General features: G+C 33.7%; 1 protein-coding gene across 5 annotated transcripts in view; it reads right to left on the bottom strand.

The window, feature by feature from the left end:
- The window catches only part of LOC100646523 (rap1 GTPase-activating protein 1), a 256,732-nt gene that overhangs the window by 152,711 nt on the left and 78,833 nt on the right, over nucleotides 1-25,188 (bottom strand). The window contains exon 1 of one of the 5 annotated variants that reach the window (XM_048404326.1): nucleotides 12,249-13,372. The exons of the other annotated variants lie outside the window; for them this stretch is intronic. Within the exon in view, the coding sequence (XP_048260283.1) occupies nucleotides 12,249-12,367 (119 nt within the window). The 5' untranslated portion in view covers nucleotides 12,368-13,372. Of the gene's footprint in view, nucleotides 1-12,248; nucleotides 13,373-25,188 lie in introns of those variants that run through there. 5 annotated transcript variants of the gene reach the window in all.

The following is a 25,188-nucleotide window of genomic DNA, read 5'->3' as shown; positions in this document are numbered from 1 at the left end:
CGAGGAACTAACACGTCATTTATGTATCTACTTGTAACGAAAATCCATGTTCATTGATAAAACCGCACTTTTTATATTTCTGTCATTTGTGAAATAGTTATTTCCTAAAAAGTTGTTTAGATTTCTAAATAAATTAAAATCGGTTAAACAAGTTTTATGAAGGAAAGCAGTATCTCCTCGCTATAAACATCGACTAAATTTTTTCAAAAGGCACAAAACAACCAGTTCATAGCCCAGACGAGTCGAAATAGTTATCAGCCGAAACCAGGGCTCTTCAAGATCTCCCGCTCTTACCTTCTATCAAAAGAACCAATCCAACAATACGAAGAGTGTAATACACAAATAACAATAGACCACCTGATTTTGAACTACCCAAAATATAGTATACTGCGCGAGAAACACAGATCGAAAACCCTTCTCTAAACAAGGAAAGGTTTTCTCACCATTCCAAAGATAACTTGAAAAGCGAAAAGAGTCATGACTTATTAAGATTTATCACGGAAGCTGGGCTATTTAACAAAATAGCGTAATGTAAAGTACCATACCATCCCTCTCCATGGTTTGGCTTGTAACTGCGCAGTTGATGCGATTGTAAATCTTAATTAAAAAAAAAAGTTCCACCTTAGAAATGTTTCATGGTTGAATGAAATTTTGTAAACCAATTTTTAACTAAGCTACCAGAAATGGTTTTTTCTTCTAATTGATCTTTAAGCTAACCTTACTGTTTCAATTGTATTGATTCCACTATTAAAACCACAAAATGTACATAAGTAATTATTTTATTTTTATGCTAATCTATCTCTTCAAGGATAAAGAGAATAATAAGATTGTCTGTAATATCTCTTACTTGACTCTATTTCTTTCCTATGGTTCTTTTATTGTTCTTGAAAGGCAGTTATTTTTCTTGATAATTGTTATTATATACTTTCTAACTAACTACCACTTCAGATTGAAAGACTTACGTATACGCTGCTCATTCAATACGAAGAGATTTTGTAGCTTTTCTACGGATAAATCATGTACTACCGATGTATTTAACAAGAAAGAAATAATTTTACACACGACATTGAATAAGAGTGTTCGAAAGCGAAAACAAATATGTATGACATAATTCCCATCTCTAAAGTGCATTTCTGTACATCCATTGCAGAGACACTTTCTTACAACAAGGTTTTAAGATTTCCAATTTGGAAGTAGCATTATTACGCTAATCTTACTGCGAATAAGCTTACTATGAATAATATATTGTTTCATTGTTGAGTCAAGCATAATAATACATAGAATATTACTTTAGTAATCACTGCTGTCCAAATGGTTTATTCGCACAGTCATGTGGATAGATTTATACTAACAATAAGTTATGCAGGTACTTACGCAGGTCTCATAAACGGAATGTTGTAGAATGTTTGTGATTTAGAATAGGTAGAACATAATATTACGAAAGAAGGAGCGTTTAAATCGAGTATTGTTCGAATAACGAAAGTCCTTGTTAACCCATAAATTTCGACGTTTAAATTTTCCACGTTGTTATTTTTAATCGGATTTTAGTATCTTGATGATTCCGTGCAAAGCACCTTATTTTTTACTGCTTGTCTCCGGTTTATTCCCTACGTTAATGGCGACGTAAAATTTCCGAAACTGTAGTCGAAGGGAAACCGAGCGCGCGCGTTGACGTTTTATATATTTTAAAGCTTTGTACACTTTTTAATGTTATTTGCATCTCATGCCAAGAGAACAAAATAAGTGGAGTTAAAACGTAAAAAAGAGAAAAATACACGGCAGAGTAATTTTAATCGGTACGTATATAATTTGAAGATAAGTGTATAAATATTTTTGATTTTCATTACTTTCTATTCTTTCCGAAAAACTGAAACAGCAATTTTATTTGTTGCAGTATTTAATAATTTCTTTAATTACATAAATCTCTTTGAACATGTAATTGAAGGAAAATGAAAATAAGTTTGAAAATTATTGTTGATATATGTACATATTGTAAATATTAGCATTAAGTCAATAATTGCATTACGTTTTACAATCGTTACTTGTCAGTAATAATAATTGCATCAATTGGAATATTTGTTATATCCTATATACCTCGTGCATTAATGCATCAGTTTAATATAAGCTTAGCATAAGCTACTAAGTTTTAATTAAAACAGGCCTTTGACCCCACGGAGAAAAATAAATAATTCTATTTGAGAAAATGCTTATTTTAATGAGGACATTGTTTGCAGGCCTCATTTACACCAAGAAACCATTCACCTTTTGTTTCGAATATCTTTTAAGTTTCTAACGATAAAAGAAGTAGTTTTATGTATTCCTTTTTCTTAAGTACATATTTGCTAACTTCTAGGAATAACATGACACTTTCCGTCAGTGTGGATATTTCAATTACATCGTATACAGGAAAGAAATATAATTCAAAAAGGTCATTTAGCGAAAAACGAGCAACCATTCAGCAAGTTTGTAATAATTCGTAGCTTCTATTACCAACTTCAATAAGTATATTTAATTTAAGGAAATTAATTTGTGGGCTAACTTATATTAAGATAAATTAAATATACTAAGATATATAAATGTTGCTTCTCCCAAGTTTTCTATGCATATACGTGAGATAAACAGCAGAAACGAAAATAATGTGAATCATTTGAATATTATATTACATGCATTTATCACTATTATTACCACTGTATACATTTATGCTCTAATTGTAACAAATATTTATACTTAAAATATATTATTCAAATATACTTAAAATATAAAATAACAATATTCAAATAGAGTAAGGATTATGATAAAGAGTTACCACGACATATTTGTTTCTTTTTGCTTTAACTACAATCTTAAAAAATTCACAATATGTTGCATCTTAAGATTTTAATTCATCTTCACGATATTTCTTACTCATTACACGACAAAACCTGTGTATATTTACCATTTTCTGAATTCAACTATGAATTTCAATGGCGCGTTAAAGGAACATCAAATATTCTCCGTGGAATATTTACCAACCCATCTGTAATTAATTACTCGACAATTTTCGATGCGACCACACCGATTTATTCGCGGGGCGCGTTTATATTTTTGTCCATTTCCAGTGAAAAGGATCCCCGAGTCATCAAGGTGGTTATCATATTCAGTCGTAATCGGATACGAAAAATTTTCACCAAGAACCATTCGGAATTCTCAATTCGCTCGTATCCGCATCTATGTAAATAGTTTAACTGCCTGGTTCTGCATATGGATGAATATTTATGACAACGGTGCACCGGATCTTGGTCCTCGAAATACCATAATTTTACCCACGATTGTCGTTGTAATATTTCATATGTCTGTTTCTTAATCTTAATGTACGTTTTATGTAAAATCACAGGACTGGAAAATTCGGAATAACATTATTTATATATTTTGTGTATAAGTATGTATAATACCATTCATAGCCCATAGGTACTATATATTCTAGCGATAGACATTAACAATAAACAAAGCTTACACCGATCAATATAATTAGTAAAACATTAGGAACACCTTCTAAATTTTAGCACCTTATGTCAAAGTAAGAATAAACCAAGAACCGATCCTGACTGTAGACGAACAATATCAAGTTTAAATATACCGTTGCCTTTGCAAAAAGTTGGGTTAATTTAAGCAACAATTATGTATAAAATTTTATAAAAGATTCGTTTAAATATTTTTAAACAAATACAGAAGTAGACAGAATAACAGATCTAAATCTAGAGGAGTTAAAATATAAAAAGGTCACATTAACCCTGTTCCATTTTATGACCTTAGTAAAGAAGGCGTTAATAGGGCGATTGTAAAATGGATACTGCAAAAGTGAAACTTGTCGATAATCCTTATGGCTCCTGAGACATAATTTATTCGCGACGATTCGTCAGTGAAGTTTTTCGCTGTTGTAAAGACACGTTATTGCGAAACCGAAAACTAACGGGTAGATCAATCTGGCGAGAGCACGGGCGGATATGTCTGGAGTTATATTACTGGTATCCCTCTGTGTGGTTTCTTTTTTTAGTTCCGGTGATGGTGTGTAAGGATGAAATATAGAGCTCTGCATTTGACTCAGAACGGGTCACGCTAACGAATATTCGATAAAAATGTCACACGTTTCGAGAGACCGGGATTTAACGTTAAACAATATTAATCAATGCTTAAATAAAAGATGTCTAGATGAAATTGCACGGGATAGATTTATTGCGCTGTACGGAAAGTTCTTGCATTTTTTATCATATTAGATACCGCTATATTTTATACGTAACACGTGAAAGTTACGTTTGAATACTTTTAAATACATTACATTTTTTTATGTTATCAAGAAATATATCGTTTCTATGCAGCATAATTTACATAAAATTGAATTTTTCTCTCTTTTTATATCTTTTATAAGAAATTCTTTCAAATGTGATATCAGTATCTGAGAATAGATTTGAATTATTGGAAATATTGTTAATATTGATAAAAATGTCAATAATACTTATTAGTGTAAATAATATAATATATACTAAAATTATATAACACCGAAAAATCACCGTTGTGATAATCACTGAATTAATGAACTATACATATCCAGATCAACTCACAACAAATGATAATTTAGTAGGCCATTACTGGTATAATATATCATAATTCTTTGAAGTAAAAAGGAATTTTACTTCCAAGAACTGATGGAAAAACTACATAAAATATTTCCAAACTCAGGCAACGTAACATACCTTGTCTGATTCTATAAAATACAATAATAAATACTGTTTTGAACAGTATTGTCGGACGCATTATATTTCGAATATAAAAGTGTGTCATTTACAGTGGCACGTACTTGCTTCAAGTAACTGTTGAGGTTATTAGATGTATAAAGAGAGAAAACGCGCGGATAAAGTGTAAGGTACAAAATATATATATTTGATTTAATAGAGAAGTGTAATAATAAGTAGGAATACAATTTGAGCTGGTCCAGATCCGCACGCTAGCAGTGTTACCTTATAACTGAAAATCCCGAAGCCAACGTCGCCTGTCTAGTATTTATGGTCTGCCTTCCTGCTATTCTGTTGTCTATTTGCTGTCGATGACTTCAGCGCTTGAGAAAACTAAAAAGACCAGATGTGGAGTTTTCGTAGAAGTGGTGACCACTTCAACAGTAACAAACTTAATCTGATGAAAAATAAAAGCACATTTATATTTACAATCGAAAGCAAATTTTGTTTTTCATATACGTGTGTGCTATAATCTAACATTATGATCTATAATGTAATCTACATATGTTAGCCTCTATCATTACTTTTTAATGTTTCACCATCTCTTTGTTTTCTTCTGCATAGATATTTCTTTGCTTGGGCATAAGACAATTAATGTTGAACAGCGATATTGACTTTCACGTACACTTTGAATTTTTTCAATTCAAATGATTCTTTAACTATTTGCATGAATAATAATCAAATAGCGCTTAGAGTGAATAATCAATTTAGTTCTTTTATCTTCTCGGATTGTGAGCCATAAAATTCGCATATACTCGATCCTTATGCCGATAGAGGACGACTTCTTCTGCGTTAACGAGATTTTCACAATACAATCACAGCACGTAATAGAATACTAGATAAGGTTATGAAAGCAAAACAATAACTACGAACGAATTATTTATAGTAACATCCCATACAAAATGCAACGAACTTTCATTCAGCTAGATATAATTCGTTTCATAGTATTCATTACAATACTATTCTTCAACTATGAATTTTTTATTTTTCCCCATAGGTAGTACGTACACATATAATCGATATAACATTAATAACAATAATAAATAACAATAATCTTTAACTAATAAGAATTACCATTTTATTTAAATTGCAATTAATATTTTATCTCAGTTGGTTTATAATTCAATAAACTGTGTTGGAATTCTTCATGATCTGAGTGTATTTTCGTATGTTCGTTGTCGTAAGCATTGGTGTATATATACCAAATGTTTCTATTAACATTAGAACAATCGATCTCTAACGCGTACCTACACGTACCAATATGCAAGAATGAATAAGTACGTATATGTAGTCATGTTTATGTCTCAGTAAGCGCAAAAAGCAATGTTACCAGAAATACTTGCATCTTGTTGGTAATTACGAAAAGAAAAAATCTGCTATCGATCATTTTAATTGGTTTGGCAGTTCTAGAGTTAAATTATATTACAACGTAAAGAAGTGATATTTTGTATGTTATAATTAAAAGAATCGAACAGACTAAAATATCGTCTCTCTTCAGTCTTCGACATACGACCAAATAAGTAATATAACCACTACCAATCAATATTATTTTGAATAATTTTAACTAAAATGGTGTCAAAATGATGAAATTCAAGTTAACGATTTTGCAACAAAAAGCTGCACCGTTTAAAAATGATGAACGAGACTAACCACTCAACCCAAATTTCCAATGTACAAGAATTAATGCGGATATTAATACGAACAATTTTATCATTCTTGACGTTCAATTTATTCTCCAGAATCGGATACTTAATTTCTCTCCGAAACGCGAGATCCTTTAATTACTTCAACAAGCGTAATTATACCTATATCCATTACTCCGGCCGAATTGATATTTAAAACGACGCATAACAGTGATATATGTATACCTCATTTCCATTTAAATGAATTGCCCAAGAAATCGCATTTTTTCCTGGCTAAATCTTACGCGAAATCTCATGGCCGCCGAGTGAATCCTTTTAACCCGATAATGTGAAAATTAGACGTTAGAGTATACATCTGTTGATATTCAAATGGTTGCAAGCGCCCGTTTATCGTCGACGATAAAAGTTCCAAAAGTCAAGTTATTTAACTGGAACATGGAATATAGTTGTAAACTTTTTCTGTATATCGAATCGTCGTGTCTTGAAAGAATGTTCAATTCAGGACATTTACCGTAGTATTCTACTGCTGTGATTAGATTGCGGATTCTTATGCATTTATGATAGATCTAAACGCGCAAAAATGTATTAGGTTGTCCGAAAAGTTTCTTTCGTTTTATAAGGAAATAATAGACGCACAATGTTTTCTGTTTTATATTAGTTTATTGAATTATGCACGAACGTAATAATAGAAATACAACGAAATGGATCATACCTAATTCAATAAAATAATATAAAACAGAAATTGTTGTTCATCTATTATCACCTTATGAAACGAAAGAAACTTTTCGGACAACCTAATACCTACACAATATAGAATACAGAATATTCACAAAAGTGTATAAAATAACGAAAGCAACGTACTTGTAATATTTAAAGATTGAAACAAATTTCGATCTATGCTCCATTACTTTAGTGGTGTTCACAAAAATTTAAATTAAATAAAAATCCACAGTCTAAACGTGATATTCGTAAACTTTGTAATATCTGTATTTGTAGTATCTGTAAACTAATTGATTGTAATCTTTACTTTTGGATTCGTATGTTTCTTCTGAGAATTCATCAATTCTCACAAGTTATTTATAGTAGTATGTATCTAATATGATTGTGGTAATATTTGTACTCTTTGATACGCTGTTCATACGCCATGTAGTGCCACTTGAGAGTAACTATAATACTTAAACTGAGTGAAATCTGATTATTTGAGCTGAGAAATTACACAAGAAGTGAGGGACTACTTATAAGTACCCAGAATGGCTAAACAGAAGGACGTAAATAGAAAGATGACTGTAAGTTGTAAACTTTACTTTTCGTCCTAAATTTTTGTCAAATTTTCTTGTTTACATGTATCAATAACCAATTTAATCTAAATTACTGTTAAATCCCTAGTTTTTCCTGGATGAATTGCTTTCTTGAGAAACATTGAGCACAAGTAACGTATTTATATCTACTGATACCCGCATGAGATAAAGAAATCGTAAAACAAGATAGAGATCAATCCAATTGCCAGTTTCTTGGAAACTACCATAAAGTAGAATTGTTTGTGGCTTTAGGAGAGGAAAATTCCTTCTTTCGTATATGCTATCAATTACACCCACCATAAATGGTTACAATTTTTTTTTTTAATTAGCATAAAGTTGAAATTTTTATTACGAGCTATCTTGTCCAGATAAATACTGTTATTATGTTATATTATAATATTAATATAATAATGTTAAAAAGATCGTTAACATGACATTATGGATGTAATAGGATTTGTATTTATATATAATAAACTGTGTGATTACTTTAAAAAAATATTATATCTCCCGAAATAAAAATAAATTCAAACTGCGAAAATCATGGTATAAGCTCGTAATAAGCGTTTAAGTGTTGCGATGTTTTGACTCTTCTGACTTTGAATTAAAAGCAAATATTACAAAATATAGTTTATCATGTTATTATCATATATCATTTACCGTATCTCAACATCGAGATATTTTTTTAACGTTAAAAAAATACTACTGAATCAACCGAATTAACGATACGTTTAATCACTGATATTTCTGCGTTTGTAAAATTAATCATTTCTTAAATGTAATCTTCTCTCAAAAAATATAACCGCTCAAATTTCCAACATTACGAAAATCAATTTTTGATTACCGCTGGTTTGTTTTATTCGAGTGTATTTTATGGTGAAACAAAGAGACAGCTTGATCGGCAAGCATTCGAAGACAATCGCGGTTGTAACGTAACGCGTCGCCATAAAAAATCGCTCGTGTCCGCGCAGCGCATCGAAAAACAAACACGTTTCCGGGGAACGTGGTGCATCCGCATGTATCGCGTTACAGCGTGCATTCCGATTTTCTGAAACGCCGCCGAGCCGAGAGTCCTCCTCGTCCCCGGAATTCAACGCGACTCGCGTACCACGTATACACACGTACTTAACGTATGTACGTACGTACGTACATAAAACGTGAACAGTGATTACAGTTAAGAAAGGGGGCGAGGAGCGTCAAGACAAAAAAACGCCGAGTCGATCAAACCCGTAATCACAATTTACCAACGAAATATTTATGGACTGTCATTTTGTAAATTACCGCGAGATTACGGCTCGTTACGTGGCTTCATGCAAACTTCACGGTGCTCGTACGCTCCCGTCCAGGATGTAACGGACATGCTCTAAACTCTTAACGACATACACCGTAGGGGAAGAATACTTGCATCATGCTACCCTAATTCGCATCCCGAGTTGGGTGCTGGCTGCGCAGGATAGCCAAACTGAAGTGTTATCCTCAGGACATCGCGCGTCGTTTTAAATAGGCTAACGTGATCATTCAGTGTAAGAGTAGATCGGACAGTGATAGTCATAGCGTGTGCTTTTGAATTAAAAGCGATGTACAAATGAAATATTGATGATAATTATTAATATAATGATAATCTTAACGAGTCGAGCAAATAACTGTGAAACATAGCGAAGTACTAGGAACTAGAAAAAAGTTTTATCGCGGAAACACAAAACTACACAAAACTTAATGGATACTTCTTGTTGTAGGTAAATAAAGAAATATTCGAAATATGAAAAAATTAAAAATTATTAATGTTATTAATTTTCGTCCTCTCTTTTTTTGGATCCTTATTGTTTGTAAAAATAAATAACGATTAATATGAAATCTCTTTATTTTTTACTGGTGATACCCAATTCGAAATAATTTTTATCATAATCAAAAAAGTATCTTTTATTAGTAGCACGTATTTTTGTGATATCGAATAAACAGAAATGAACATAAGTTTCGTTTCCATAAAACGTTTAAGATTTTCAAGAGAATCATATAATTTATACTTGGAAGTTCTCGAGATTTATTTCGATAATTCAAGTGAACTATTTAATGTTTATATTCTAAATTTGAGCAAATAAATACAACAGCAGCGTTCTGTGATGATCTTGAATTTATTGTTAAATCATATTATTTTCAGAATGTTAATACCAAATAAGGACAATTATTAAGTCTTTAAAAACTCTCGTGTAATGCGTGATGTATTATTGGAATTCAAGTTTCTGAAATGATACGTTTTTAGTATAATACGTATAATTTATTGTACCAAATTGAGCAAATTATAACTCTATATTTGGAAGCTATGGACAGTAGTATTATGTTAGTATACATCGAGGAAACTGTCATCCCTTAGTACTTTATAACAGAAGATTTATAACCACTTCAAATTCATGTAATTTACATACATTTTTCGTAAACGTGATTCGAAGATCGAAAGAACATATATTACTTAAATTCGCTCGCAAGCACTGTATATTACTAAATAAACATTTATATTTATGATATTAACAGAAGTATTAAAATGTGTAATTTATTATTTCATATAAAATATCTATGCATATACCATATGTATTTTGCAAATACTGTGAGTTAAATCTGTGTTAGATGCTGTCATTTTAAATTGCTATTATTTTTTATATTACTATATTATTATTGTTTATATACAATACGATAAAAGGAAGGAAGATTATTATGATTATTAAAAAACAATCATAAAGAAAGTTACAACATAAGAAAAAATATATATCATGACATACTAATTACGAAGAAGAACAAGTTCTTTAAAATTGCAATGTAACAAATTATAAAAATTTTCTAAAAAGTCATTTTATCTGACCTAATCCAATTTTTCCATTTCACTGTAGATTTAATATACGAATCAGAACAGATGTTGTAGAAAGAGGTTTTTAGAAAAAAAGTTGTGACGAAACTTAATGTTGTCTACATTTTTGTTCCGTGATATTAAATAGTCAGACATCGATAAATTACAGAACTGCTTAAACGGGGACAGCGAACACATTCATCGCAACAAGGCTAATATGTGGTAAATTGAGTAAACCTATCTGCGGCCATTCAAAACCAAATGTATCAGGTGTAACCCATCAATTTAAGTATTTACATTATATCTTTCCACATTATGTGTCATCATATTATATGAAAAGGTTTCGGAATTAATACTGGTAGCAATGACTCATTGTAGATAGGAAAAAATTAAAAAGTTGGCCTCAGTTATTTATTATGTTGTCCGAAAAGTGTCTTTCTTTCGCAAACGTGTTTTTTACAACAGTGCACCTTTATACAAACGTGAAACCAGGTCTGTGAAATGTCGCGGTGTTTATCTCGACAGAACAAAATGGACCGTACGTAATTCGACAAAATAATATAAAACAAAAAACGTTGTGCGTCTATTATTTCCTCATAAAACGAAAGAAACTTTTCGGACGACCTAATATATCGTCAGTTTTGTCTTTGAGACAATAACAGTTTTTAGACCTTCAGGTTTTCAAGGTTATAATTTACTTTTCAATATACTTGAGCGAGGCAGTCTTAAGTCATGCAAAAACGTAATAGATTATTAAAATACTAACAAAATAGTATGTATGTATATCGTAAAGTATCTTTCTCGCTTAGTGGACAATATGCGAAAATTCTTTTCTCGTTTAAGGTTTAAGATTTATAAAAATTAAAATATACATGTACTCATGTATTTGAATTAAAGACTCCTAATATTTGTAATATTAGGACTAGCTCAAAATTTTTATTACTTTAAAACACGTTCCACGCGTTTCGTCTAAGTAGACATATCTGTTTAATACACGTTCACAATTAATAGAAACACGGTTAACCTATCGATATGTAATATCCTCTGCGATTTCTATGATTTCAAAGTTACGTTGCATAGCTAAACATTCTGAACAACTTTTTCTTGTACGTATAACCGGCGATCGGCCTTAGTTTCCAATGTTTTCAATCTGGTATGTAACATTAATCGGGCCGCCGCGCCGCACGGTCGGCCCCATGAATCTCCTTATCAATATATCGCCTCTTGGCATTGATAGTGGCGCAACTTAAAAAATGTAAACTCTAAAGGAGAGGCTTTATTGATATAACTGCCTTCTGACGGAAAACTGATAGAATTATAAATATGCCGTTTTACATGATAAAAATAGAAACACAGCGTAGACCTTGTATGCAATAAAAACATATACGAAATTTGTTGAGCTGTATCACCATCATTGTCAAGCAACGATATTACTATAAACAGTGCGTGGCGACCGGATACTACATATTACATACTAACCCAATTCAGCTGGAAACTAATGCCAAGCGGCGGAATATTCTCGTATGTAACTGGAAAACTATAGCCGATCGCCGGTTATACGCATCGGAAAAAGTTGTTCAGAATGTTGAGCTTTACGACATATTTAAAAATCATGGAGGTCGGGGAAGGCGCCACATATCGATAGGTTGACCAAAAACAAACTATTACAACTACAAATGGAAGAAGAAGTATGATAAATTACCGTTTCTTGGATAGGAGCGTGTACGACTCCTTGGAGCCGGTGCAAAGTCTCATCCGCATTTTGCGAGCTGCCCTATCGACACTTCGCTTCTTAGCTACACCACCCTCTAAAACTGGCATCCAGACCAATTCGACGCGCGTCTACAAACGACAAGATGCAGAACAACACTACAATGATCATTGAACACCGCCCACGACACACAAGATACGCACCACTCCCACGCACCTTGCGCCCTGTGCTTTCGCTTGGTGTTTTTAAAACTGATAGATTCACAGGGTCCGGCCGGGAATAACCGAAGGTACGATTAATCGTTTTCCACTCGCCACGCACTAGGTAATTATTTCGTCGGCGATTTTTCCTAGCCAACAGTAATATAATTTACTGCTGATAATTCTTGCTTGTTGCTGGCCTTATCGAGAAAAGAGCTCTTGCTTCTCCACCCACGATTCTCTTCGATACGTACTTGCACCACCTCCTCTTTCTCAATCCTTTACTTCCTTTTCTCTATTTTCCTCTCTCCCTTTCTCTCTCGTTCTTCTAAACAACTATTACCGCGATAAGTGAACGCCGCCTCCAGCCAAAAGCCTATATACTCTTCATCGATAGATACTCACTCGCGACACGTTTCTATTCTCACAACCGTAGTGAGAATCGATTTTCAGATCGCAGCTAATGCACCGCGCGAAACCTATCTGCCAGTCTATACAGGCGCGCAGAAAAAAGCGTGGACCTCATAAGTGGCCTTTTTGTTCGACGATCGAGGCAGAGGCTAGATAAGCATAAGTGCAGTGGCAAGAACTCGCTCGCTTCCCGTTTCCTGTCGAGATCAAAAGCAGCCTTGACAGTAATGTCTTTCGGTTGACACCGCGTGGAATTGTATCGCGTGCCTTCGATATTTTTCTTGCCGCGTCACTGTCCCGTTGAAACGCCCTCTGTTTACTCTTTCGGCTTAAATTGTCTTCTTCTCTCGAGACTTTACTGCTCAATCCGCCGGAAACGAACACGCCGCACCACAACCAACGATCACTTTCGAGAGTTCAGGTACTCGTCGAGCGTTCACCGCGAAAACGATAACGTTGTCCGCTTAAAGGATGTTTGACACGCTCAAGAATACTCTCGGTACGGGTAGTCATTCCTCTCGCAACGCGAGAAATAAACGATAGCGACGATACGTGAGTGCACAAGCAATTCATCACCGTGTCCCCGGCACAAAGAACCGCTCACGCGCTTTATCGCATCGACGAGGATGCCTCGTGTCCGCGATTAAGCGCAATCCACAACAGACGGCGCTATATACTTATTTTCCGAACGAGCCGGCGACAACGCAACGACAACGACACGCACGTTCTCGCACTTATCGCGCTCAAGATGTTACACACGGTCGAGTTCCGATTTGTGAATGAAACCGACGACACCGTCAACTGTTCGAGATCGTTAAATTTCGGTCCGGTCGAGTCACGCTCCGTTCCGCTTGAAAACTGTGTCGCTCTCTTCCAGTCAAGAGTCCTTTCAAGAAACACAATCACGCACGAATTTCAGCTTCCGAATGTTCGCGAAGGAACAAGACGCTTGTAACTGGTGGATCTTGTAATTGGAGATATAGTTGGAAACGCTTTGAGTCGTATAAAAGCGGAAAACTTCGAACGAGAACACTTTCTATTTAGAACACTTGGCTGGATGAATTGACAAATTAAAAAAAAATTTAATTTAACTTATATCGCTAATGTTCAACAACAAATTTTCCGTTTAAGCTATAAACATTCTTCAGAAGTATACAAAATATATAACGTAAAGCAGAGATAATATAGGCAATTTTAATGGAATTTCACGACACGATATTATGCGATCTGAGCCACATTCTACGTTTTATTGCGATCGTTTCATATTCAATATATTAAATTCGAAGGTATATTCGGAATTTAACTATAGTTATAAGTGTTTATAACTAATAATATCTGTACGTTAATTTATTTTTATTGAATCCAGTTTTGTCCGATTTATGATTTGGAAATCGCGAAGGGTTAACATAGTTCACAATTCACGCAAATGTCTTGAACTTATCTTCCTCTTCGAAAGGAACGATACTCCTGTCGGGTTAACTATTTTTACACGAACAGTCCGATTGAAACCTCCAATCACGTTGAATAAAATCGATGCACTATACACGTAACGCGAGGAACACGTGAACTACTATAAACAGCAAATGTGAAACGAACGCGATGCTTGCATCGCTACGTATGAGCGTGCCGATTGCAGATTGTTGGACGATCGTGGGGCAGAGTATGTCAGCAAAAAGAGGGGAGCCGAGAGTCCTCTAAGAGCCCGATGGCAAAAGTCAACAAGAGTTCTCGTAGGCGGCCGCGAAAAAACTTGAAGACGTTGATAGATACCGCGATGTTCCACACCCGCAACCTCTGATACGCGTGTAAATATTGCGTGAATATCAGTGAATCGTTCTCTGTGTGACGTCACATGCCGCCGTAAGCAGACCAGGGAAACTCGTCGGCGTTTCTTGCTGTGTTCGTCTGTTTTATTCGAACCGAATTAACAGTTTGAATTTTCTAACCATCTCGAGTTCAAAGAACTTCACACGTGAGATGTGCGCGATGAATCCACCCGTATCGTCTTCGCTCGGACGTGAAATGCAATCTGCACGTGTGCGCGAGAAACGGAACAAACACAAAGGCAGCAGGGTAGTCGTTAGACCATATTATCACGAACGAAGTTGGAAAACGAGATTCGAAGGTGTACTTCCAACAAGCAGAATTCTACGATTTGTTATGGTGATAGTCAACAATGCCGGTCGAAATAGCAACGGAGAAAAAGTATTCCCGCTTATCGTTCAATGTCTTCTTCGAACACTTCCACTTCCACGAACAATGTAACGTCTTGACAAACACGCACGTGCCACGTTGTCCTTCACACTCGCGAACCCATATCCGGCCGATTCGTTCGCTGTAATTTTCGATTACGTGAAAAATACATACAAGAAGGCGGTATGTTCACAGCAGGGATGAGAAACAACTGAAAAACCGAGCTTCGTATCAACCGGCGCAGATTCTCGGACAAACACGCACAGCCTAAGCTAAGGAAGGATTCCCGCACGTACACTTGAATGGGCCTCGGTAAAGAACGCACGTGCGTACGCGCAGCCCGACGAAGCGAGTATGAAACAAGAAGGCATGCGTCACGCTCTCGTAAGGCCCCGATCCTAGTGGCAGTGGCACAACTGCACCGGAGGGGGTACGGCGCTCACTAGGGGAACGAGAGGAAGGGAAAATCGACGAGTAGGCCCCCGGGGAGGAAATATCTCCCCCCTCCCGGCTTTTGCTTCTCTCTTTCTCACTTCTGTGGCCTTGCGATCTTGCTACTTGCTATCTCGTTTACGCGATTATCTGTTTCGTATTTCTACTGCTGTATGTTTCCCATCTTTCTCCATCTGCTGCTTCGAGCTGTTTCTCATTTACTCGTGTCGTCTGTTTCCGCCCTCATGATTCTTGCGTGCATAGTACCATCGGTTTTTCTTGACTTTCTCTCCACTTTCTTAAACACGTTTATTGTTTATCATTCAACTTTATATGCTGGCACGCTGATTCACACGCGTTAACAAGATTTATCCGTTTTTGTGAATATTCGTGGTTGCGTAGCTATGTATGGATATTTCGTTCGTATATGCATATTCGTTCTTAGATCTTCGTTATATTGTTTTATCTTTGGAATCGAACAACAAACGCTATTACATCAGAATAGAATGCATAAGACAATTGATAGTACAAGAAACCAAAAATCGATGTCTTACGTGCCATACATGTCATCCATCTCACTGGAAAATTCAATTTTGTAATTTTACTTATCTCTTCCTCACATCTAATCCAAGTAGTATTAGCTTGTATTATTAGACAATCAAGTTAATATTATTAATGAAATTTTATAAGTTGTAAATTACCAACTGATTGCCCTACTTGATGTAAAATTGTAAAGTTATCGGGACGATAGAATAGAACCACACCTTGTTATTTATTAGCGTTATTGATCATTCATAAATTATTACTTGAGACTCTATTGCTCAGCATGAAACTAATACAGGAAGAAATACACAATTTCACATGACAAAAGATCATATTTCTATCTGTCTATCTGGCTATCGGCTATCGATCTGCATTTATGAAGCTCGTGTTTTCGATAAAAATAAAATCGATTTTTTTAGTTTATACTATACATGATAATCAATATAAATTTACTATAAGTCAAGTTCAGTATAAATCAATTTAGTACAAATTAAATGTACAAATTTTCTTTGTTTGTTCGCTTATTTTATCATAAATTCATGTTTTCATAAAAACAGCTAGAAGAGTAGACCGTAGGCAGAAATTTCTTACATTTAATATTGTTAAAACGAATGCCGTAGTTTGTATTTATATATTTTTCCATATTATATACGGTTTTTGGATTTTTGCACCTTCGTATGTTCCATAAACGCATCAATAACCGCAATCTAATTATAAACTCGCTATTTTACTCGCATCATAAATATGTGCCTTATCATGTAAAATATTGAATAGGGTAAAAGTCTTTTTCCAATAACGAGTACATAGATGTTTTAATATTTATGACTGGCAGTGTATCTTCTCGTTTCGTGCTCCGGAATTTCGTCCGCTTCTTTGGGATTCGTTTCTCTCCGTTTTCCGTGACCTCTGCTCGTCTATTACTCTCTGTAGGTTAACTCCATGTCACGCGCTCTCTGCAAGCACTGTGTGTGCCGTTATGTGTTAAATATGCGCGTGCATATGTTTCCGTGGCTGTTGGCAGCGGAGGTTCAAGACTGTAGGTGGTAATCACCGATGATGTAAATCGAGGAGACTTATGACCACCCACGACCTCTTTTCCCATCTCGATGTCGTGACGGTGTGCCCTGCTACTTTTAGGTGATATCCGAGATAATTGGTTTTACTTGTAAGGAAATTGCGAATAATTCACTTGTTTTTATAATCCGATTCATTCATCAGTAATTATTTAATAATTGCATGTTTATTTCAATGCTGTCAATAGCAATTATTGTAATTCGTATTTCAAATGACAGACTTTCTATGCATATCATTATCAATATATATGATAATTTATTCCTTCGAGCAAATACACTTTATTTATTGTATTTCATTTATATAAACGAGTATTATGATCTCTTTCATTGTATTTCCCTCGTGGGACATTATTTAAATTGGTATAAATAAATAACGCTTAACGAATTTAGATATAATAGAATCATTCAATTTCGTGAAAACATTTATGAAAAAGATATATCGGACAGTTTAATTTAATAAGTTGTAATTGCATGTAGGACGTTATCAAGCAAAATTTTGAAGAGCGTATTTAGATGTTATGAAAATATATAAAATGTAGAAATGTAAAAATACATTGCGTTATTTGGTTAAAGCGAAAGATTGGAAATATATTTTTCTGCACTTCTTTCACTCTTTTAAGATTTTCATTAACGAAATATATGTCATTCGTTCGTCATTTACTACTTTATTAAGCGCGTTATAATTTAATTTTAAAATATTCATGACTAATAATCTAAAATGTCAAACGACACTTGTTTCTGTTTTCGTTATAATAACAAATTTACGCGGACAAACATGAATTGCAATGTTTTCACAGGATTAATAATTCAGATATCACCACATAATTATCTGTTGAACGCAATTCTCATATTGAATAAATGTGCAAAGCATCGTATTATAAGCTCATTGCGAATGTTTTGCTTTCTATAAATACCTATTTTGTTTATATTTTATACAATCGATTATTATGAATTGCAAAATACGATAAGCTCTTGTCTGAATATCCGGATTAAGCGAAGGTAAAACTTGAAGTGACATGTATAATATTGATTACTCTTAATATTACTATCACTGTTGTACCGAATAAGAATGAATTAAAGGCATCAAATGACGATAATCTTCAAATCATTTTAGCATCAGAAAAACAAACACGCAACGTGCATAACGAACATGGATTTAAATGCTAATAGCAAACCGCCGTTTAATTTTCTTTCGTTGCTTCTTATTGCAGTTATTCAATAACACGCGCGATAAGAAGCACGGTTTAGCTTGAAAACAGAGTCATATTAATTATACCGTTTCGGCAGTAGCAAATCAAAGGAAGCACGCGTCTCGTACAATTACCTGAACAAATTTCCATTTATGTAAATGAACGGCGAGAACAGGTGCTAATGTAAATTATCATAGCTTTCACAGACTCGACTTTTCATGCGTTCCAGCGTGTACGCGCGCATCATGCCGTTAAAATCCTCTTGAGATGGTCGCAAAAGAGAATGGTTGTATAGGCAGACTCATTTTTCCATTGCTCTGAAATTCAATGACGTTTTGGCTACGCTCCATTATCCACGATCCATAAACTTCCACATAAGTGGAAAAATGTGCTGCGTTTTACGAACCCTTTCTTCCATCTGACGAAGGTAACCATTCTCACGGGAATTCGATGATGGCACGCGACATATGCGCGTCACGGCTATTCGATCCCGCCAATTTTCGGGGGAAATTGATGGGAAAGCGGACCCGGCCGCCGCAAAACCACGTAGGAATGAAAATTAAACGCACGCCCATTGTTATCGATAATCGACGATTCGCCGAGCCGTAAGTGATTCCGATTCGAGCTCGTCGAACGTTTCGGTCAGAAATCATTATGCGTCAATAGGTCTAATTCGTTGGCGAATTGAATCGTTACCACGCTTAATTATTCAAGCGCGTTTTACCTCCGGCTACCGTTTCGGTCCTTTATGCTGGCTGTTCATTTGCGGGATCATGGGCTGCGTAATTTCCGTTCGTTCTACCAAACTGGATTCCTTTATTAACTCGAACCTTTTTCTTATTTTCTTCTTTTCAAAGCCATTTCTCATTTTTCATTAAAAGTTAATACTCAAATATTTCCGCAAATTACTGTATAAATAAATAGAAATAAAGCGCTGTATAGCGAAAATAAATAGATTATATGTATGTAATCATATTTCTATCTCAAATAAATATTAACATTAGTTTTTCCAAAAATACTTATATATGGTATCCTAAACAGTTACAAAAACAAAAAATTCGATACACATTATTTTGATAGTTTTACTAATTCCAGAATTAAGTGATAATTGATAAACTGTCTGTATGTAGGTACAACAGTGATAAAATGGAACAATACCTGTATATCGATTAAATTCAATACTGTATTTATTTTGATTTGATAATATTGACTTTGCACATATGTTATCGGAGAATAAACGGTTTCTGATATAATATTATACAGATGATTGCGTAAATTAATTATGGTCATACAGTTCCTGTTGACCAATCTTCCCTATTTTCTGTTAAGAAATATATTAACCCTTAGCTATATAATGAAATAGACATACATTAACTCTTTAATAAGGTTTGAGGTATCATAATAATAAATTTTATTGAAATCTGGACCTACAAGTTACATATAACAATAAGTTAGTATCACAAATTAACGATACTATCTCGATAATTTCGAACGATAGTGTAAACGTTAATAAAAAATCATGTGATAGAGCTAAGAATAGTACAAAGTAACAATAAGTAAAGATAAGGAAAAAACGAAAGGAACAGAACTATCGATGCTTGTAACTAACGAAAGAAGAGTGGATTGCTGGAATTGACACCAACGTCACGATGATGATTTACAGGTTCTTTCACAACTGACGTCGAATAGTGTTCCAATGTGGAAGACACGAGCCAGTAACATACAGGGCAGCATCGAAGCATATGTGCGGCACTCGTAAATTACACAAGTACAATACTAGTCCCTTAGTCTGATTACTATTGTTCCAAACGTGAACAAACAGAATGAAAGTCAGCGATCCTATAGCACTTGATAGTTATACCGCGAGAATATTGTTTATGTAGGAAATGCATCGTCGGAAATACTTTTGTACGTTGCTTAGTCGTAAATCAATTCATTCAAGTGCACGCAGAAGTTTTGGCACGATGACTTTTACAATTTCAGAAAGCTACAGACTTTTCCGTGTCGCAGTGTTTTATTGTTATTTCGTTTATAAGTATTTTATTTCTTCATCGCTTTTGTTTCAACAAAATTTGATATGTTTTATGAAATCACGATTTTGGAGTTTTATCGTACAATTTTTTCTTTAGATATAATATCTTTAAGGGAAGAAATATTGTTTATTTCTCTAAATTAATGTTAAATCTATTTGTTTAAAAATTGTCTCATATCGAATATGGTAACCTTGTGAAATAAGACAGTAATAATTTGACTATATTCATTGAAAATAATTAAATGAAACGCAGGAATAATTTTATATAAATTTTCAGCTGGTAAATTAACTCTCAAGCTTTAATTATTAAGCTGTTAACAATATATACATATTTTACAATCGTGATCGGAAAATATTATTGTTCAATCAGATATAATACAATTAGACAGAAAATATAGTTTCACAAAATGCGCAAGGTACATTCTACAGAACGATGTATATTTATTCAAACGTGGAAACTTTCTGAATAAACGCACAGTCATTTTACTTCCGTGTACAAGAAAATGCAGGTACACAGAAAAATCAACATTAAACAAAGGATCGGGCGTATCAGACAAAAGATCACTTTTTAAACTGATAATAACTCATATTATGATATGGATGTCTATTATTCGACTCGGTAGCTGCATCCTGTGCATTCATTTCAATCTCCGGGGTGGCACGTGTGCGTCAATGTGCGCAAACGTTCCCTCTACCTACACGATGACAACCGCTTGCCCCAGCTATCTGCCTACCTACCTACCTACTCACCTACTCGTACATATCCATTCACCCAACCTGTCCCGTTTCTGCAACGCTTTGCTCTCGCTTAATGCGAGCAAACTATGCGAGTGTAGTATCATAGTATCCCGTCTGTGGTAGTACGCACTAAACGGGCAAGAACTTTAAAAACGGCTCACATACTGATAACATTTCCGATACCGTGATTAATTCGGATAAGCTCGAATTTTTTCACATTTTTCGAAGTAATGTCATTTTGTTTTTATTCGAGGTTTAAATCGAATCTGTCTAAATATATCAAACCTGACTTTTATCAATAAATTTGATATAAGCTATTTATTAAAAATTTACGAAAAATTTAATCTCAATACAATGTTGTTTATTCTGAATATTACATAGGAATTATGAAAGTCGTTACCACAGGTTTGTTACAATTGCAGAGATAAGGATGATAATAAAAGAATGGTGATGTACGAGGATCATTTAGAAACTAAATGTAAATGGATATCTAAATGGAATTAAATTAAACGTGAATTTAAATTCACGAGGTGACTATAATTCCAAATGTATTTTACGCTTTAATTAATGTCATTCCGTTCGCTTCTCGACATTTTCAGCGCATAGCTATTTAAGCGTCGGTCAAGGTACTATAATTTGAAAATCAATTCGATATTAAATGCTCTCGTATTCGTATAAAACGAAAATTTCAATAGCGTTTAATATGAACGTGCTAGGGACGCTTCTACCGCGTTATTGTCGCAGAATATTTCCCTTAAAATTGCCCGATAGTGCCAAGCTCAAATTACCAAACTTAACGCCAGAACAAGCTGAATTTAAATATTAATTTCAATATAAACTTTAAAGTGTATCTTGTACATTGACGTCTCGATGCCTTGTAACTCTAATTTATGAAAATCTTTTAAAAGCTCTTCTTTGCGATAAGTATATTGCATATTATACTGATAAAAAATTGAATTAGAAGGAAAGCTAAATACTGAGTTAAATACAATGTAATATAATTTTTTAATGTTTAGAAAAGTGAAATAGCGAATGAAATAGCAAATGTAGGTAAATGTTAGATATTTTCCTTATACCTTATCTCAAGATGTCAAAATCATTGTCTAGAATATTAGACAATGGCACATTAAGGTTATATTAACAGAATTACTGACTATGAGTACAGTTGTCTGTCCATTTACAAACAATGCAGTTAGATCTCCAATTATTTTACCTTCATTAAAATTTCGTGCTCAGAAGGGATAAACAACGATATATAAACTTTCGAGTCTATTGAACTAATGATTAGAGATATACGTATACAAGGGGAAGGAAATTCTGAAGTAAAGAACTTAAAAAGAAACATCTAATCGGACATTAAGATCGCTAAGAGGGGTGACGCTCGAGCCCATTGTTACAAGACCGGAAGTCAGGAAGCCCGTAAAAATCAGAATAACACGAGTCAAGGTAAAAGTTAGGATAAAATTGTACGAACTAAGAGAAGATTAAAAATACGTTAAAATTTTGTTTCCTTTCGTTAATGATGTCATTAATCGTTTAATTTTTAGACTTTTTATAGGTGTTTTCATAACATTGTTTGTATCTTTATCTGAAACGTTTGAAATAATTCCTATAGCTGCATTTGCTTCTAAATTTACTATATCAAATTCATTTTAATTCATAACGTGTTTTTAAGTGCACAATCAGCTCCTATACAAATATGTGTTTTACTTTCCTTTTACTAATATGTAAATGTTGTTCGTAAATTTGTTTTATTACAATATCGAGTACATATTTTACAAATTTTTAAAACCAACATACTTTCTTTTTTAATATTCCTTTCTTCAATAATCCTTGTTACTGCCTAATGGTTATTGAGATTATTGAGAATAGTTCAAATAAAATATTTCAACTAGAATTACTCAAAGTCCATTATACTTGCCTATAAATGTAATATGTCGTGCATCATAGATATAAACATGTTGTAATAGTAAGAAGAAATCCCATTGCTATGATCTACGTAATAATCGTCTTTCATTAAAAATGTAAAATACACTTGAAATCTCTTTCTAATTATTCTTGTATACATATATCATTCTTGATCACACTTTTAATAACTTCTATATTATTTATTTACAGCCTATTTAGAGATCAGAAATATATTCAGACGACGAATACGCCTTACCATTTTAAGCATTGTATCAGTGTCGATGTATATGACATAAAAACACAATATATACATATACATACATATATATCTATTGAAAAGGTTAAGGAAAAAAGATATATTTGACTTACATAATTGTTCAAATATAAACCAGAGGAGCTCACTAAACATAAAAAATACACGTGTTCTTCAAATTTCTAATTACAATGTGTAATTTGTTTATGGAAAACAACTAGAAAATTAGTACGATATAATATCTCGTGTAAGACTTTCGGAGGCGCTCTAGCCTGTGTCTGTATTTTTTAGCAAAGTAGGCGATTACTTTAATTCCTTTAATATTTATAAGAGACGCTAATAGCCTGTCTCGTGTTTTATAATTTAAGAGCAATTTCATTTTTAGAATCATTGTAATTGGTCCATTATAATTTTATTCATATTTATTCTTTTAAGTTCTAATCTTTATAAAATCCTAATAATTTAAAAACTGCTCTTGTCACATGAATTTCACCTAATAAACTTCACATTAAACTTGGGTAAGATTTCCTAATGTATTATTTAATGTCCTATCAACGAACTCAATTTTGGAATCTTCTTTTCGCAAAACTCGATTACAGAGAATTATTGTTTTCCGAGACACGTGCAATAGAAGTTTCCTTCCTGCGTCTAATTTTCTTCCTGTTAAGTAATCTATGTGTATTTCTTTTTTTGTTTTTAGTTTATTCTTCTTCATTTATTAAACTGTTTAATTTCAGATACACGAGCTTAGAGCTGAACATCTATTACCTGAACTACTCTTCTATAGATAAGCTTTTATTATAGCCAAGTACAATATTAGTTACATTTATTCATTTGTATTATCGCGTCAAAAAGAAAGCAGTAAAATAAAATACATAGACGTGCTTAATGTTCTTTTCCTAAACATCATCGGAACTGATGTAAAAGGAACAAACAACCATTTTATTGCCCGAAATTTGTACTTTAGTTTCCCTAAATCTTCAGGTAAATATAAATCTATTATATTTTTTTCTAAATATGATGTGCCTATGTTAATGTCTTGTCTACACATGTTTCGATATATACATATACTATCGTCAGTATAAATCATGAGACACTTATAACAATTAGTTAAGATAGGCATACATATATGTTGCAATTACACAATTATTTTAATTATTATAATATTAATATTTTACATAAAGAAACTCAAACTATGTTTTGCAGATTTTATCCCTGGAATTTCATTTTATTGAAATTCATTTTATTAAGATGAGAATGTGTACAAGTACTTAATAACATTTGTTTGCTATATGATTTTGTTATTTAGAGATAGAATAGTTGTCTGTTTCTTTAGCTATCGCATGACGTAATAGAATTTCTTCTCGTTAACTTTAATTTTTAATTTCATAAATTTCGAAGACCGTTTAAAATGAAACGTAAATTAAAACTTATGCTAATAATTGTGCGTCATATATCACAATTCTTGATTTTTCGCTGGTTCTGTTACGGTCTCATGCAATTCCATTGCACAATATAACCAATATAACCGCCCGTAGCGTAACTGCCTTTGCTTTCTCACAAACGTGCAATAAAAGAAAGGGACAAAGTTGCAAGCCAGTACGTTGTAACGAACGTGCAGTGGATTTCGTAAACAACGAGATTAGCGACCGACACGACGCAATAGTGATAAACGAAGAGGCGTGGACGCGACTACGCTCGCCACGATAACGTAGATGCCGTAGGCGATAACCTGTATTATGAATCACAGCGTTCATTAATATGAAAATTGTATTCGTTATTCCTCTGCGATTCCTTTATCGCGCGAGAAAGGACAATGCACTCAGCCGAAGAACCTCGGAACCTGTCTGCGGAAAATGCGCTTGTTCCGCGCGGGAAAGGAATAAGCACAGTTACGTAATGAGTCGTATGCGCCGAAACATGTTGCACGGGCGTGCGTTAAGAAAGACTAAGATAGG

The sequence above is a fragment of the Bombus terrestris genome, chromosome 3 (genome assembly GCF_910591885.1).
Source record: "Bombus terrestris chromosome 3, iyBomTerr1.2, whole genome shotgun sequence".
Lineage (NCBI taxonomy): Eukaryota > Metazoa > Arthropoda > Insecta > Hymenoptera > Apidae > Bombus > Bombus terrestris.
The sequence above is the reverse complement of the archived record's forward strand: the minus strand, read 5'-3'. Positions and strand labels throughout refer to the sequence as shown.